Source organism: Aquila chrysaetos, chromosome Z, assembly GCF_900496995.4.
Source record: "Aquila chrysaetos chrysaetos chromosome Z, bAquChr1.4, whole genome shotgun sequence".
NCBI classification, from domain to species: Eukaryota; Metazoa; Chordata; class Aves; order Accipitriformes; family Accipitridae; genus Aquila; species Aquila chrysaetos.
The window spans coordinates 55,767,479-55,785,174 of record NC_044030.1 but is presented as its reverse complement, the minus strand read 5'-3'; the positions used below and the strand labels follow the sequence as shown (position 1 = coordinate 55,785,174).

General features: G+C 35.8%; 1 protein-coding gene across 8 annotated transcripts in view; it reads left to right on the top strand.

Moving 5' to 3' along the window:
- KDM4C (lysine demethylase 4C) overlaps window positions 1-17,696 on the top strand; it is a 280,297-nt gene that overhangs the window by 97,554 nt on the left and 165,047 nt on the right. The window contains exon 9 of one of the 8 annotated variants that reach the window (XM_030004373.2): window positions 11,940-12,032. The exons of the other annotated variants lie outside the window; for them this stretch is intronic. Within the exon in view, the coding sequence (XP_029860233.1) occupies window positions 11,940-12,023 (84 nt within the window). The 3' untranslated portion in view covers window positions 12,024-12,032. Of the gene's footprint in view, window positions 1-11,939; window positions 12,033-17,696 lie in introns of those variants that run through there. 8 annotated transcript variants of the gene reach the window in all.

Here is a 17,696-nt window from a genome sequence, read left to right as displayed (position 1 = left end):
ACCATGTCAGAGCAATACAGCCAAGTGAAATGTGTTGGTTTGTGGTTTTATTTATTTATTTGGGGGGGGGGGGTTGGGTTTATTTTATTTTATTTTATTTATTTTATTTCTTTCACTGGCTTTCCCTTATTGGTTTTGTGTATCGTTTGTGGGCATAAACTCTTCTTGCACATGACTGAGCTGCTTCAGTTCTGACAGTGTTGTTACAGCTTTGGAGTTCTCTGGGAGTAGATTTGTCATCTTTAGCATAGTCTTTCCTAAGTCTTGGTTTTCCATTCAAATGTTTTATCCAGGTAGACTTAGAAGCTTCCAGGAAGTGTCAAAATTCATATGTAAGAGCTGCAAAATTGTATTGTGGAAATCTGGTATGACGTGAAGGTGTCACATATGCTGTGCATGTGCTGATCAGTGGTCAGTGATCTTGGTGAGCTTGATGATCACTGTCCATATGCTACATGTACATACATTTCTGAGAAATTGCAGTTAGAAATGTAAAAAAAACCCTTATTTTTACAACACACTAGAATTAAGATGCCTTGAAATCATTCAATAAGGTAAAATAATGCTTGGTGTCAACTCAGTAGATCCTTTTCAGTCAGCTGTAACTACATCTGTAATCAGCTTGGTAATTACAGATGCTTTTAAAAAAAGTTGTTTACACAAATGGTTAAATTTCTTTAAAAGTCACTGCTAACACACTTATTCAAAAGTGTTGGAGATACCTCAAAACATTTCTTGTGGCAAACGTAGCAGAATTCAGCAGTTTTAAGGTGTTAGTCTTACATTTTCATTGAGGTGCTTTACTGTGAGATTAGCAACTTAATTTGCATTCTTACTCCAGTTGTTTCTGTAAGCAGGTCTTTTCATGAAGAACCTATCATACTAATAAAACCAAATCAAATGCACCTTTACAAAGTGTTTCATAGACAGGTGCCTGTAAAATGTCAGCCTAAGATTTTCAGACAGTTCATGTATTTTGACCTGTCTGCATAGCAGCAAGATGTTCTGTACTTTTTGTTGTCTAGAGGAGACTAAAATTGAACAGACTAAAATTGAAGACTAAAATTACATTGCATCTGTAAACTTCATAAAAATTAATTTAACATCACAATACTCGTGTGGATTAGTTCATATTATTATCTGTATTTTACAGCTGGGGAACTCTAAGCTCAAAAGGTATCAAGGCTGAAATATTTTGTTGATTTCAAGTGTCCAATATGAGATGCCAATGACTTGCATTTTAGATTTTAGCATTTTCTTGTGGCGCTTTTAACCACAGTTTAGCTGACTTAAACTACAGACATAGTAGCTGATCACTTTTGCAGCTTCCTTTTGTAATATTTTATTGTCTACTGCTCATGAAAAATTGGATTTTGTGCTTAGCCTGCCATCACACAGGAACCCCATGACTGAGTAAAGAAAAGAATCAATTTCTTCTGCTAGGTATGCTTTTTCCTTAAAACTTGAGATTTACCATTCCCTTGTAGCGTTGTTTGCTGCACTCTCTTTACATCTTCAAGTGTTTGCAAAGATGTGCAACACTAGCAGTTAGAAAATTCTTATTTTGTCCCAGGTCATATCTGTCCTGAGCATTTAGTGAAAAATACTCATTTAGTAAGTGTGGTCATTTGATTAAAGAGCATACAGTAATATACAGACATAATGGAATGGGTTAAAGGCATTAATACAGTTTTGATCCTAGTGTTTCCTATGTGAGAATTCTTGACTTTGCAACATTTATTCTCTTAATATTTCCTTTAATTTAAGATTCAAATGTCTTTAAAAAAATTAGAATTGGAAGTTTTCTCATGTGTGATTTACAATGAGACGTGGACTTTTATATTGTCAGTACATATCTTCTATGTCAGAGCTAGTGCAGTGGTTGGTAGCTGTTGCAGATTTCACTCCGAATGTTAATATCAGAAGGGATGAGGCATAAACTCAGCCTTTGGATTAAGTTTTTTTTCTAGTTGAAGAGGGATATAGATTCTGGATGTTCTTTTTTGAGGTCTGGAGGAGACAATATTCCCGTGGTTACAGACCGCCCTGTCACTGGCCTCCTCTCTGGTTGCTGTCATCTGCCCTGCCTCAGCCACCCATGTCTCTTTCCTCACCCACATCTCTCTCCATTCTGACTCCCAACTCCTGGTTTTTAGAGGTCTTTTCTTCTTATTTCCCTCCCTGTTTGTCCCTCAGATGTGGACTTTTCCACCTTCTCTCTGCCCTTATCCAAATTTCTTCTCCAGCTGGTTCCTCTTCCTTCTGGCTTTTGTAACTCTCTCATGCAGCTGCATGCTTCTCTGCCTGTTGCTCCCTCTGGAGCCAGTTACAGTAGTGTTGAGAGCTGTGTACCTCATAGGAGTTAGTTTTGAACGGTCTGTGTGCATCCCTAGTGCATAACTTGCTGTGACTAATTATACTTTCTGGGGCACTTTCTTCCCTCTAGTAGTTTGGGGAGTGAAAGACTAAATTTGAAATTCAAGTCCTTTAGCTTTTTTTTGCTTTGTCTGCAAAACAAGTTTAGTGGTGCTTCAAGCCCAGAACAAAATTGGTGCTTTTGTTTACCTTTGTTGTGATTCTCTTTGGTAAGCCTAGGTTAAAATAGCACTTGAGCTGAGAGATGAATCAAACTAGACTTTGCTGACAGGTTATTCAAAACAGAATCCAGCAAAATTGAAAACCCAGAAATGAACTGGATATGCCAACGGTCAAATGGCCTATTCTGCCTGTGCATAGTGCTCAGATGATCATTTCCAGTGCTAACAGCAAAAGTAGATGTTAAATAATTGTATTTCATACTCTTTCTCAAGATAGAAAAGCTCAGTGCAAGACTCTATAGGAGGGGAAAGTGATTTTTAAAAATTTTAAACATAATTGGTTTTATTGACGGCATTTCTTTGTAGATTTCACTCACTTTGTTACACTCATTCTCTTACATTGACATACTCATCTTTCCTGAGGGGTCCCAACAGTCTAGCTAGGATTAGATGTTGAGGTATAGCAGACAAGGGAACACTGACTTTCAAGTTCTAATCACAGATCTTGTTTTCTCCTTGGCTGGTGATGATTCTTCGTGATTTCTGCAGGCTCTGTGCTCAGGCCAGGTTAAGTTCTGTGGTATCATTGCTGCTTCCATGCTGTCACTGTAGCTGTAGTGTGGCCTGGATGCAGTCAGCACTCCACCCAGCACTTTTGCCTATTTCTTGCTTCATCGGGGTTCTTCCTTGTATTTATCGCTGCTCTATTTGTTACGACTTGTTCCACATGCACCATTGTTTTAAAGGCTTGTCAGTCATTTCATCTGGTACCTTTATACACTCATGCTGTCATTTGCAGTGCATGCGTAACAGTGTAGTGTTGCCTCTACTTAGCCCAATGCTGTGTCCAGAATAGAAGATTGTATGTTAAATAAGAAAGTGACAATTGCATAGGTATATATATTGAGCACTAGGAAGTAAGACATAATGTTTATAATGTAAGACAAATATATATCCTAAAACACAAGTCAAGGAAACTTCAAAGGTTTTTTCCAGAAAGAGTATCTTTTAATAAAGCCACTTGTCGCGGTTTAACCCAGCCAGTAACTAAGCACCATGCAGCTGCTAACTCAGTGCCCCCCCCCCCCAGTGGGATGGGGGAGAGAATTGCGGAAAAAAAGTAACACTCATGGGTTGAAATAAGAACAGTTTAATATGAACAGAAAGGAAGAAACTAATAATGATAAGAACAACAATAATAAAATTACAGTAAGAATAATAAAATAATTGGAATTTATAAGTGATGCACAATGCAATTGCTCACCACTCGCCGACCGATGCCCACTTAGCTCCCAAGCAGGAATCCCCCCTCCGGCCAACTCTCCCCAGTTTATATACTGGGCGGGATGTCACACTGTACGGAATATTCCTTTGGGCAGTTTGGGTCAGGTGCCCTGGCTGTGTCCCCTCCCAACCTCTTGTGCCCCTCCAGCCTTCTTGCTGGCTGGGCATGAGAAGCTGAAAAATCCCTGACTTAATACAGACACTACTTAGCAACAACTGAAAACATCAGTGTGTTATCAACATTCTTCTCACGCTGAACCCAAAACACAGCACTGTATCAGCTACTAGGAAGAAAGTTAACTCTATCCCAGCTGAAACCAGGACAGCCGCCTGTTAGTGTACTTATAAAATATGACTGAGTGTTTTCCTTTAGTTTGTCAAGTTACTATATGAATAACAGACATTGATCTTACTAAGAACTGATTAAGGCACCTCAGGGGGAAAGACTGCATGTATGTGTAATTGCTTTTTGTTTATATCTGTAGTATTTTTTTATTTATTGCTTTCTCTCATTACACAACTCTGCAAACAGCTGTATTTTAATGAAGTCTGAGTCATTTCGCTGTCTCTGTGTCTACTAAATTTCTATCTGAATTGTATTAAAAATCCAGGACATGCCTGTGGTGTCCATATGCTGACATCAGAAGCATCACATTTGTTAGTCACTGGAAATGTGGGTGGATGTTGTAATATCTACACAGGATATCTTTAAGACAGCATCAGAGACAGGCTTTAGTTTTGAATGGTGACTACTGTATTTGGCATATAAAAAGCACATTTACAGCCCTGATTTTAAAAAATCCTTAATATTTACTTAAATTTAATGTCAGAGGATAGATCTCAATGTTAGAGGTACCAGAAAAATGTGTTTTTTACATAAATTAAAAACTTCCTTCAAATGGTATGGCAAGATAATATATTTAGGCAATAGGCAATAGAATATCTTTATATATAGCAAGTTCCTTTTTCTCTAAGCAGCTCCACTGATCAGGTTAAAATTACATTGGTGGAATCACCTTGTAACTTCAGTGGTCATTAAAAAAATAATGGCTTAACCTACATGTCTTTAAAAATATTTGCTGGTCAAAAATAAGAATATGAATTAAATAATCACTTCTAAAATTTAGATGCAGATATTAAATATTTAGAAAAATACACTGCTGTGTTTTGTGAAATTCCTGTCTTTATTAAAAACTTCTCATCTTGTGGATGTGTTTGACATTTTCAGTAGAAGTTACCACACAACTGCATAACATGAAGACAGAGCATTGTGACTGTGAATGAAAAGAATGAAAAGAATGAATGGTGATCAGCTAGCCAAAGATTCATGAATTCAAGTTGTGTAGTTTAAAATACAAATATGTAAGTCCTTTGTCCTGTGATAAAGCATGACATACTTAAATGTCAGTAAAAATAATTAGTAAGTAAATGTATTAAATAGCCAGATAGGCAAATTAGTAGTAAGTGATTAGTTTAGTATTTCAATTTGAGAGTCCTGTGGGAATTTTAAACCAAGGCACGTAAGAGCACATATAAATGTATGATGTGATAAGCTCTTTGAGAAGGTATAGTAAGCAGAAGTTCCTAATGTCATAAAACTTTCACTGTACAGGTTGTATGGCACTGTAAAACTACTAAGCTTTAAAAGTGAGTTTATAATGTTTTGTAGTGAAATGTTAAAAGAACTTCTGAAATTTTCCTTTTGCTTATGAGTATACATCTTAAAATGCAGCATTCCTGACCATTGTTTTCCTCCTGCTGCAAATGATTATAAGGATATACATTATATTCATGGTATCAATAACATGTGAAATCTGATTGAGAATCACAAGAAAGATGACTACAAAAACTGTTCTTGCAGCATGTTTGGTTAGTAAATGAGGTGCTCAATGCAAGTAATAGTGATGATTCTTACATCTTGTCTAACATTTTTAAAAGAAAACTAATTAAAACAAAAGCTGAAAGCTTTTAATGTCTATGAGCAGGTAGGGAGAGGGTGCTTTTTGGCCATTCAGCACAGCAGATTTTGAAGTATACAGAAATAGCAGTGGATAGGCTGTGTGAAATTAGAAGTTGCAATATTGCTCTTCAGTAGTGGGTTTCCCAGAAATATGGTATGACTTGCATACTGATATTGAAAAGTGGCATCAGCTTTTTACTAGGACATTTTAAAATGCTCCGATTGTGTGATTTTTCTGCTTACGATTAAACTGCAACTTTTTATATTCTTATACACACTGCACTTTTTGTTGGATATTATTAGTGATGTCTCTGTTCTAGGAATCAACAGTATATAAAAATTCTTTTGCCATGTGAGCTTTCCCTGAGAACAAGCAAATTTTTATACACTTTAATAATTTTCATACCTCATAATTTTAGAGGTATGCCATAAAAATTCTTCTATTTTTTCTGCCTTGTGTTTCATCACTAGAGTTTTGTATTTATATATGTATTAATCTACATCTGTGAATCAAAAAGGTTCATAGTATAACATGACTGTAGTAATAAAATAGTATGTCATATTCACAATAAATACAATTTTTGCGCATAAATAGAAATCTTTTTATACAGGGTAAATAGATTCTAAGATTTAAAATTGACCCAGTAAGTTAATGGTATTAGCAAACAAAGCCTGCTGTAGTCTGAGATAAAGGCTATAACTAATCTTTTTTTTCCCCTAGCTTTTCTCTTGCAGTGTGTCATTATGGATACCTTATACCTGTGCCATGAGTAAACCCCAGTGCTGTTCTCCTATATAAAATCAACTCTTAATTACTCCACTGTGTGATAGGGCTCATTATAAGATATGAGAACTGGCTGGATAAGAGAGGATTTCTTCAGTCTGTGTTGGGATTTATACCCACTGGAGACAAATCTATACTCTATGGCTATGTTTGCTTTTAGAAAATGAGACATTCGTAATCGTGATTGTAAACACAGTAGCTCAGCTGGGGTTTACTTTTGAAAATCATTTCTAGGTCAGATGCTTAGTTCAGGCAGCCTTTAAATATCTGTTTCTAAATAGTGAGTTTAAAAAGTTTACAAATGTATTTCCTACAGCTAAGAAAGAACAAGCCTTTTTTACTTTTTATTTACTTTTAAAAAAATACTTGAGAGACTCTATTTTTTAATATATTTGAATTACGGCTCCATTATTTGCTGTTTTGATCCCTGCCCACAACAAGGTGACCTTCTCATAGTTTGCACTTTTTACAGTTCTGCACTTCCTGAAGAAATGTGGAATAAAACGTTTCTATTTTCAAGAGTAGAATCGCAAGAAGGAGAGGATTAGAAACTTGCTTTCATGTTTGAATAGTAGACCTTGAACTCTGTTGCATGTTTTTGTTTACAAGTCTCCAGGTATTGTTCTCTTTCCTCTCAAGGATTTAGGCTGTTTAAGTACAGAGATTGTTTCAGAATAGAACAGGCCTGGAAAGAAAGGGATCGAGATTTCAGCAGGATTATGTCTACTTTATTGAGACACCAGCTGTCCTGCTTTATTGAGACATGACCACAATTTGTGCCTGACAGTGCTATCTCCTTCTCCCCAAGGCAAGAGTGCTCGAAGCTGTCCCCTTGTTCTCCTTCTTGCTATTAGAAATTTTTAATTTTAACATGGCATGTGAAAGGCTGGAAGATGGAAGTTCAAACATGCATCTGTACTTTGACTTCAAAAGCATATGTCATGTTAAGAGGAGGGTGATACGTACTTCATGAGTCTAAGCTGTTAGAAACATGCAAGAGAGTCTGATTATGTTGTAGAGAAATACATTGGGAAGGCATCCCCTACCATGGCCACTGGCAAGATGATGAATAACCATGCACCTGTAGGTGCTTGGATTTCTTGCCCTTATTCTGTCAGCACTCCCCATGCTGCTTTCTTGAATTTGGAGGTTGTAGAAGTCCTTTCTAGCATTCCAGTTAACTTCAGTGTCTTCTCTGGATATCACAACTGCATGGAAAATCCTTCTCAGTTCCAGAGTTCATATTTGGTTTCTTCTCCTAAAAGGGGAAGGAGTGACTCACAGTGCAGAATACTTACCATGTTAAAACTTTTGAGAATTGTTCTCTTGTGGCAGTTTCTTTAAAGTAAACATTAATAGTGGATTTTTTCTTTCAAGGTATTGGCATAATATATGTGGGGAGAAAACTTCTCTGTATTTTTTTGTATTCAGAACATCAGATTTTAAAGTTTTTCATTAACTGCAGTTTTTTGTCTTCTGTTTATGGATTTTGATACCACATTAATCTGATTGCAACGGTGTGACTGTGTTTGGAACTTCTTCCTGTATCGATAAAGCATCTTTCTTGTGTGGAAATTAGACTCAGATAAATTAACTTTAATCTTAAAGACTACATTGCCTTTCTCTGAGGAGTAAGTCTGTTTACGTCTTTTGTAGTTCAGCACTATAAAGCATCATAACAGTGGTAAGGTCAGCACTACAAAACAAAGCCTTATCTAGGGTTTTGGGTTTTTTTGAGGTTTTCTGATCAACAGCATAGGATACTTTCTTGAACTCAGACCCGTTACTACATACTGCCAAACAATGTTTAACCTATTTAACCATTTTTGAATGTTGTAGTGCAGTTTAAAATGCTAGTAGTAGGGCTAGTTATAGTCCTACGGTTGTTTGGGGATAATAAAGTGGTATGTTTTCTATTGCCTGTGAATTTTTAGTTTATTTGTTATTGTCATATAATCTATGAAGTGGCTGCCACGCAATGTTACTTTTGCCTTATTTTAACGTTACCATTGTAAAATACAGCTGTAACCTTCTTTTAAATGTCTTCAAGTATTCTTAAACAGTGCGCTTTTAATTACTAAAAGTAAGATCTGTTGAATAAAATGATTAAATGTAATTTCAAGTTTATTATCCAAAGAGAAGTTCCATACCATGTGGCAAAAATTAATGACAGAAATGTTACTATTCACACACAATGCATTAAGTAGAGATTTTATGTTTTATTGCTCTCTGGTATATAAATAGGAAGAATATATATATTTTTTTTCTACTGCATTTATTTATGTAGCTTTTATTTTATTTTATAAGGGATGCATTTAAATATTTGAGGAAAGACAATCAAGCAAGATCTTTTAAATTGGATCCTGCCAGTGGTTATATGTTAGTTTTTTATGGCATTGTCATTTGTAATGGCAGGCTTATTTCAAGTAAAGTAGTCAGCAACATCCTTCCCCCTCCCCACCCCAAAATAAGCTAAAAACCTAGTCTGTTTGTGTGCATCAGCTAATCTAATGAAATACTAAGACTTTGGTGTCTTATGTTGTCCTTTCAAAACATCTTTTGTCAGTGTTTGCGTAGAACTTGTAAAAATACACGGGTCTTGGGTAAGCAGTCTTTAGAGGTTTATGTGTCTGTCTGAGCACAATCCGAGCTCAGACGTGCCAGCGCACCAAGAAACTCCAAAGGAGCATGAAGGCATTCAGCACCTTCTGGAGCTGCTGAGAATTTAGCAGGATCAAAGTCTAATTGCATTTTAATGTTCTTTCTCTAACAGTCTTATACATCACTGTAGGATGTTCCAGCAGTGTGATCTGAAAATCAAATGGTTGTCTTTAAGCTTACACAAGCTGCTTTATAAGCTACTAAAACTAAACTACTTTGAAAGTAATTTAAACTAGTTATTGAAGCTGAACTCCATCTTGGAAGGTGTTTATGTTAATATCTTGGACTTGTTCACACACTTATTTGACAACAGTAGTTAAAATGGTATATATTTAAAAATAAAATTATTAAATGCAAATAGTTTTGAGTAGTGTTGTGATTCATACTTAGAAATTCTGGCTATTCCCACCCCCTTTATTGAGTGAACATTACAGCATCTAAATTTCTACTAGGTCCCATAGGCTTGAGTAGCACCAGGAGTAGCTAATGTTTCAGTGTTAGTGGTATCCTTAAGCTGCTAGACTGCTGGAGTCAATGCTGAGGTTTGATTTAGCTTTAGAGGATATAATATATATTGTTGACAGACAATGGAGCTTTTTAAGAGTTCAGAATGATGCAACAAAGCAAGCTGCAGAAAATACATATTTTGAAGTTCTCTCTAGCCAGTTTTGAATTTTCTTTCTCTGCACATTTCTGTAGATAAAACTATACCATCATAGTAACTGTTCCCAAGATTTCTTTGTTTTCCTTAGTTTTGAAAACTGTTTTAAATAGCTCTTTCCCCCCAAATTATCTCAATTTTTTGATGGAAAAGTTGATAAAATCTGATGATGTAACAGTATATCCACATTGTTAAGATATATCCGTTATTAAAATTAAGGTAATGGATCATGTCGTGAAACTCCTGTGTTTCATCCCAATTTCCCATGTTAGAAGGAAGCCTGGGAGACTTCCCCAGTTGAAGATTTTTTACATAAAAGAATCCTTGGATGATGTGGATCCACTGCAGTAGACTGGTGATCCTGAGTTTGACCGTCAGTAAGGCAGGTGGGGCAAGGGACCAGAAGACTCGCAATTTTGGAGGTTCTTATTGGTGAACAGCTCTCTGAAGCTGTGTCCTAACAGAAACAAAAACAGCCTGAAGGGTACAGTATTTTTTATTATTCTGCAGCTGGCCTCCAGCTAGAGACAAAAGAAAGGGAAATGCATAGGAAATACTGATAATTGGAAGTCACTTAATGTCCTGATTTCCTCTGAATCTTTCAAGCACAGAGTAGAATCTGGGCCAGTGGATTAGCACTAGTTTATATTTACTTGCATAAAATTTCATGATTATCTGATTATTTTTACAACATAACTATTTAATGTTATAATACGCAAAGAATATACCTTCTGCATCTTACTGGACAGAATGCCAAATGATCTTGCACCAGCTTTATTCTAAGGACACAGGAATTTCTGGGAGTTGTAAGCAAATTATGGTGGAGACCAATTGCTATGGTTAGAAGATGAAGTAAGCTTCATTATAAGCGAAATAGGCCTTAATAGAAATTTACAGAAAGTAAGTCTGCTAGAATAATATTCTTTCGGTTGCAAAGGAAACATTTAAAATTAGGATACACCAGGTATCTCTTTATCAGTAGTGTGGCTCCTTGCCTTATTGCATTAAACTGAGCTGCAGGTCTAATGCCATTATGTGGTATCTGAAGGCACTGTGGTTTTTGTAGCAGTAGCTAGACCATTGTTCCCCAAAATAACATAATTTGCTCAGTTTTTCTGCTCTCCTCTTTGATTTCTGCTCTGGATTAGGTGATCTCCTTCCCACAGTAGGGTCATAACAGAGGGGAGTGGTTTTTAGGCATTAGTTTAAGAACTAATTTTTCTGACAGCAGGTGAGTTGGAGGTACTTTCCCAGCTTCTGGTACAGCAGGAGCTAGTGGGGTATTGGCATGAGCTGCCAGTTCTGGAGATTAGATGAAGGAGAGTGTCTGTAGCAGACTCCCTACTGGAATTGCTACAACAGCTTCAACTGTTAAGAGTATAGTAGTGAAGGTAGTGGTGAGACTTTGGCATTGGTTGCCAAGGTAATTTTGATCTGCCATAATTTTCCTTAGGAAAAGCAAGGAAAACTGAAGAGAATTTTCTAGGACAAAGGAATGGGAGTTCCCAAGTTTTCAAGCGTTCGCAAATTGTGAGTTTCTCAAAGAAATGATCACAAGGATCCTTTGTGATGGGAAGGTTAACTATTTCAGTACAGTATTTGCTACTAATTTTTTCTGTTGTGTTCAAATAATGGTATTGACATCAGCACGCTTTTTTTTTAATGAAGAAAATATTCTAAACTGGGTAACACTAGTTGTACTTTTGAGCTAGTAAGACAATTGAAAAAAATAAGGGAAATACTTTTTTGTATAAACAAAACGTCATATCTATTTGCTGTTGCAAGCTTAGGCTCAAAATAATGTTTCTACTACAGCAGCTGCTTTATCATGACAATACATAATTGAAAGTTTGACATTTTCTGACATTTTCTGAAATACACTGATTTTTATGTGTTTACTGTACACAGCTGATATTAAAGATATTGCATTTGTTAAAGACAATTTAGGGTTTAGCACAAATTCTTCTCTAGTTACCCATATTGTTGATATTGTTTGAGTAATGAAAATTTTTACCTTTCTGCTGAATTTCTAACATCTTGCATTAACAACAGTGTTGTTATGGAAAACATGGGAGTTGGTTATTTCACCTGAAGCTGATGAAGCCTCACTTTGGAGAACTTTTCCAATTTGGCTAGAACACATCAGTAAGTATTAATATAAAAAAGAGAGAGTAGTAGAAGGCAGTACTAGGCAGTAAGAATTACATGATCAATGAAATAATTTGGTTGGATTAGTCTGAAAAAGAGAAGACTGAGGCAAGATACCACAAGCTTTCAAGAGGTTCTTTTAAGGAAGATGTTATTCCTTTGTTCTCTATGTCCAGGGAAGATGATACAAGAGAGGGTATACTTCAGTTGCATGAAAAATGATTTACATTACTTTTTAGAAAAACATTTTCTTACTGGAAGGCTATCTGATCATGAAATATCCATTTTTAGGTATTTTGCAGAGCTTGTGTAGTGCCTAGGACAACACTGACAAATATTTTTCACTGCAGAATAAACAGAATCTGAAGCTCCCACACAGCAATGTTTACTACTCCTCTGTGCAAGCCACTTCTGTGTGACACCTTTACTCAAGCAGATGCAAGTAACAACAAACACATTCTATCTATGTGCCATCTGGTGGAGAGTAAATAGTGCTGGATTTATTTGTCCTTCAAAAATTTCTTTCCAAGAGATTACGAGCTAGAGAACCAGGAAGGTGTGTGGAATTTGGAAAACCTGTATGCATGTACTCTCATTGAAAGTTCTAGATGAGGATATTGTGATGTTGATAGCAGGTAAAGGTTTTTAGTATATGCACCACTAGTGATCTTTTGGCAAGGGATTGCTGTAGTAGTTTAGGTATTCTACAAGACTCCCTTACAAATGTCACATTATCTTTAGTGTCTTGGACAACCACTCAACCTTCCCTTTTCCCCTTTTCCCCTTTTCCCCTTTTCCCCTTTTCCCCTTTTCCCCTTTTCCCCTTTTCCCCTTTTCCCCTTTCCCCTTTTCCCCTTTTCCCCTTTTCCCCTTTTCCCCTTTTCCCCTTTTCCCCTTTTCCCCTTTTCCCCTTTTTTTTTCCTTCTGGCCAGATTCTCACTGCAGTTTTCTAAGATCTGTATAAGTTGCAAAATTTCTGTATAGTGTTTGTGGGAAATTATGGTTTTGGAAAATTATATTATAGACTAAGTAGGTGGCAAAGTTTGTAAAACTTTTCAATTCTATATGAGGTGTCTCCAAGACAGTTAGAATCCTCAATTCATGGGTGATTTATCAGATTCTGTTTTTTCTACACTTTGTTTTAAGAATTTCAAATTTTTGCTTGAATTCATCTCATGTTTTCTTTTAGATACTAAAACTCAACAAGATCTCCTAGTGATTGTATATCAGGGTTCTCCCTTTTGGCAGAAAAACTTGATAAAATTGCAAATTGTGATTAATATTCTTCTCTTACCTCATCTTAACCAGCTTGGGTAAATTATCTCAGATGTGATAAAACAAAACATTGCCAGCTACCCTTATATGTCAATTAATAAGATGGAAAGATATCCATTGTAGGATACAAGAAAGGAGCTAAAACTCTGAGTTAAGCACAGAAAGAAAATCTCAACCCTAACTTTATCTGTTCCCATGTTAAGGAGGACAAGTTGCAGAAGATAGCCTTTTGTGAATTAGTGAAGAGCATCTAGATAGACTGGATCAAACTCAGGCCTGATTTAAACTGGAGTACCAGGGAAGTCAAGGAATACAGTTGTGAAATGTTGAATATGCCCCATTTTTTTGTAGTGCTGGAGAACAGCCTTCTGTTCTTTTAGTAAATAGGATTAATTTGCATCTTTAAATTCTATGTAATTTTAAAAAAGCCTTAACAACTTTCCTTTGTTAAGTAGCTCAAGCTCTGGTTTTAGTCCTTTCTCTTCAACTCAGCAATTTTTGAGGAGAGAATGCATATCTATTATGAAGTATATTAAAAACCACTTTTTCACTGAAAGAGGAAAATTGGAGTTTGTCAGCTTAATTTGATGACCTTCACGTCTTTGTTTATTTCTTAGGTTTTGCTTATTAAGTAATACTGAATATGGGCAATATAACTGATTTCTTTACTTACGCTGAAAATGTTGTAATTAAAATATTGCAGACAGGATTAGTCTCTGCTCTTACCTTATCAATGGATTAATGCAATGATTTCCTTTCAATACCAAGAGGAGTATTTGCAATACTTACTCAATCCATCCATTGTTGTAAAATTTTAATTCTATCCTTTGGCTGTAAATAGATTTGAATGTTTATTAAACCATTGAAAAGAATTTACTTTGGTGTCTTATTTGTTTAAAAAAATAAAGTATATTGCTGCATGGAGTTGAAGAGATAATAGAGAACTGGATTTTAACAAAAAGTGCTGTTGCTACAAATTCTTGTTTCCTTCCCCAGTTTGACAATGAAAATAGTATTTTAAGTCTACAGTGTTTGTTTCGATGGTATGCATCAACACATGCAATTTTTAACAAGATAAGTCTGAATAGTGGGAAAATCTAGAATATTTGGATCTGGTTGAACCTTGTTTATTACATACACTAATATCTTCTGATGTTGGTATAAGGCAAGCTTACGATCTTTCCTTCTTCCGTGCTTTACTTTTCTAGTTTTGTTCAGTCTCTGCCCTCATATGACAAAAGCATAGCTAAGATTCTGCTTGTGAGAAATACTCAGATTTCTCATTCTTCTCTTTCCCTTAAATCTGTGTTTCAAGTTAGCTTTCTGATTAAAATTTCATTTTATGTTCTCACTGTGTTTTTAGTTTTTTTTTGTGTGTGTTTGGGTTTTTTTTTTTTTTTTTTTTTTTTTTTTTGGTGGTGGTGGTTTGTTTTGGTTTTTTTTTTTTTTTTTTTTTTCAGGATTTACTGTTTTAACTGGTTAGTGCTCTAATATAGCTGGTCTGACTTTAGCCATCCATGGTGTGTACAGCTGAGCTAGTCGCCATAGATTGATGTAATGTCAGCAGAGAGAAATAGGCATTTGCAGATTGCAGTTTCTTTAGCAAGAGACCTTAGGCATGAGTTTAAGCAATACATGAATTGTATGCTAAACTCCACTGACTATATTGACAAGTTTGCCACTGGCTGCAAACATAGTTTAGGGTACTATATGCAACATAGGAATTTACATTCAGTCTAAAGATTGTTATTCCATGACTTCTATGATTCTTTTGTGAACTGCCATGAAATGCATATGCCTCAAACTGTTTTGGTTTGATATTATGAAAGATTTGAGAAATATTAACTTGTTTGTTGATGGCAAACATTTTTGGCAGGATTGTCACAGATATATATCTGCATATCTTTATCTTTTAGGACACTCTTCAGAAACAAACAGATTTTAGTCTAGTGTCTGTATATTAAGGCTTTTTTTAAACATCTCATGCATGAATATAAACATTCCTGTTTTTCTCTACGATGTGTGTTACGTCTGATATACCTGTTAAAGCCTTTTTTCAGGTGTTGCTCAGTGTTATGTTCCAGTTTGTAACAGTACTTCTGTGTGTGCTTTACAAAATGCGATTGGCTGTGTATTCAAGTTCTTTCTTCCATACTCAGACTTTTATGATCTTTAAGACTGTTGAACACTTGCTGAGAATCCAGCTTGGCTTTCATTGTTGTAGAAAGACCATACAAATTGGTCTGTGAAAATAATGTGTTATAGCACATTTTCTAACCCTGATTCTTGAAAGAGAGACTGGTGCACAGCAAATGTCAACATTGATTAAAAACTTTCTTTACTGTGTTTTAAGAAACCTCCATATGTTCTTTTTTTTACATAGTAGATAGAAAGCAGATTCCCATATGTTTCTGTTTGTCATGGCCAAATGTACAAAAATCTGGACTGATATCGTACTTGCTCATCTGGAGTAAAATGAGTGAAACATTCTATTTATGAATTACAACATGTAAAATGATATCATTGCCCAATATTGTTCAGGAGGCTTATTGAAAGGTACAGTTGGTAGGTGCTAAAAGGCTATCTGCTTGTTGCATACATTTTATTAGGCAAATTAGTTAGGCAAAAATTATTAGTCAAACTATTTTTCTTGATACTAAGTGGGTCTGTTTCTTTGCTGTTCCATCTTATAGCAGTGGTGATTAGCATGAACAGTAACTGCATATGCCTGATATTCTTTAGCTCAGGCTTTTTAGGGGAGGGAGGATAATGACTCTGGCACTTATTCTTTATTTATAATGCTTTGAAAACACATGTGTGAAAGCTGCCTAGCACATAGTTGCTTAGGAGCATGGTGCCCTACCTAATGCATTCAGGAGTTTCCTCATAGATATGACTACAAAACTATTACTGCACTTTATGGTACATCCAGCCTACTAGGTTTTCTTTTTTTTTATTTATCTTATTATTTTGCCAAAAGCTCATTTCCTATTTTCCCTTTGTAGTCTTGTCTGTGCTAGTGTGTTTACTCTAAAATTTCCAACCAGCGTTATCACTGGTTCAGCTGTACAGCTGGCAGGAGCAGCGAGAGCTGCAGCATATGCAAGGTGCTGAAAGCTCTTGGCAACTGCCCCTTTTTGCTTTCTACATCTGGTATGAGCAAAGTTCGTACAGTGGAAGTGTGCCTTTGTCATTGCTTACATCACTGCATCTTCTGGTGGGTACAGACTGGTAGTAATAAGAATAGGAAAATTCTTTAATAAAATGTTGGTGTAAAAATAGCATGGGTTTTCTGCATAGCTGTTGGGAGCCCAGCGATAATCCTTCTGTGGCCTATGCCATGGTTGCCAAGGAGGGTTGAATATGGCTTCTTTCATAGCTTTCAACAATGCTCTTGTCTACGGTGCTTAATTGGATGAGGAGATAGTTGAAGAGTCAAGTGAGGCAGTGTGTCTCAAAAAAGGTGAGAGCGGAGTTCTGTTGAACAAGTTTTCTATTATGTTTAAGAAAAAGAAGATAGTAGTTTTTTTAAAGCATTATTTAAAGTGAGAAACTGTAAAAGCCCTGTGCTTTGCCTAATAAAAAGCCACCTCATGGGAGAGGAGAGCTTGTAGAATTATCACAAATTGGATAATCATCAGAAAGCTACTGATTTTACGGAAATGAGAAGCAAACCAACCTTGATATTGTAGCTTTTTAGGATGTGTAAGTGATTGTAGTTGTGGAAAACTACAGTTGGAACCCACTCAGATTGACTCTCAAGCATAAAAAAAAGGCAAGTCCATATAAGATGTAGATATTTTACAAATTTAAAGGAAAGAATCTGAATAATCAAACAAGAGATAACAATAAAAACAAAGGGCCAAAGCATTTCATAATGGAACAATAGCAGTCTTAAGAACACAGATAGTGCAAATGACCAAATTTCCTAGCAATATTAATTTGACCATATCGCAGAACATTTGATTTACGGATTAAAACTGAGATTTATTCAGGATAAATCCTTTTGCCTTGAGTCAGCTGTGTACAGACATTACTACCTCTTTTAGCAATGAAATATCGATTTCTGGGTGGCATGTTTTATCTACATTAAGTGTAGTATTGTATAATAATAGACATTGTGTGAGCAATAGGCCAATGTGTTTTTGAAACACACCCCAAAACCCCAACTTTGCCTTTTGCAGGATAAAATAGTAAACTGTCAACTGCAATCTTGGAAAGTTTTTCCAGTGTCTTGGGAGTTGTAATATTGTGGGTCTTACTAAGAATTTTAACACTGTCTGCCACACTTACAGATATTTTTTTCCACAAGTAAAAGCACTTCCTCACAATATCATTAGGTGTGAGGGGAAACAGTACAGTGCCTTTGTCCTTGTATGATTTATT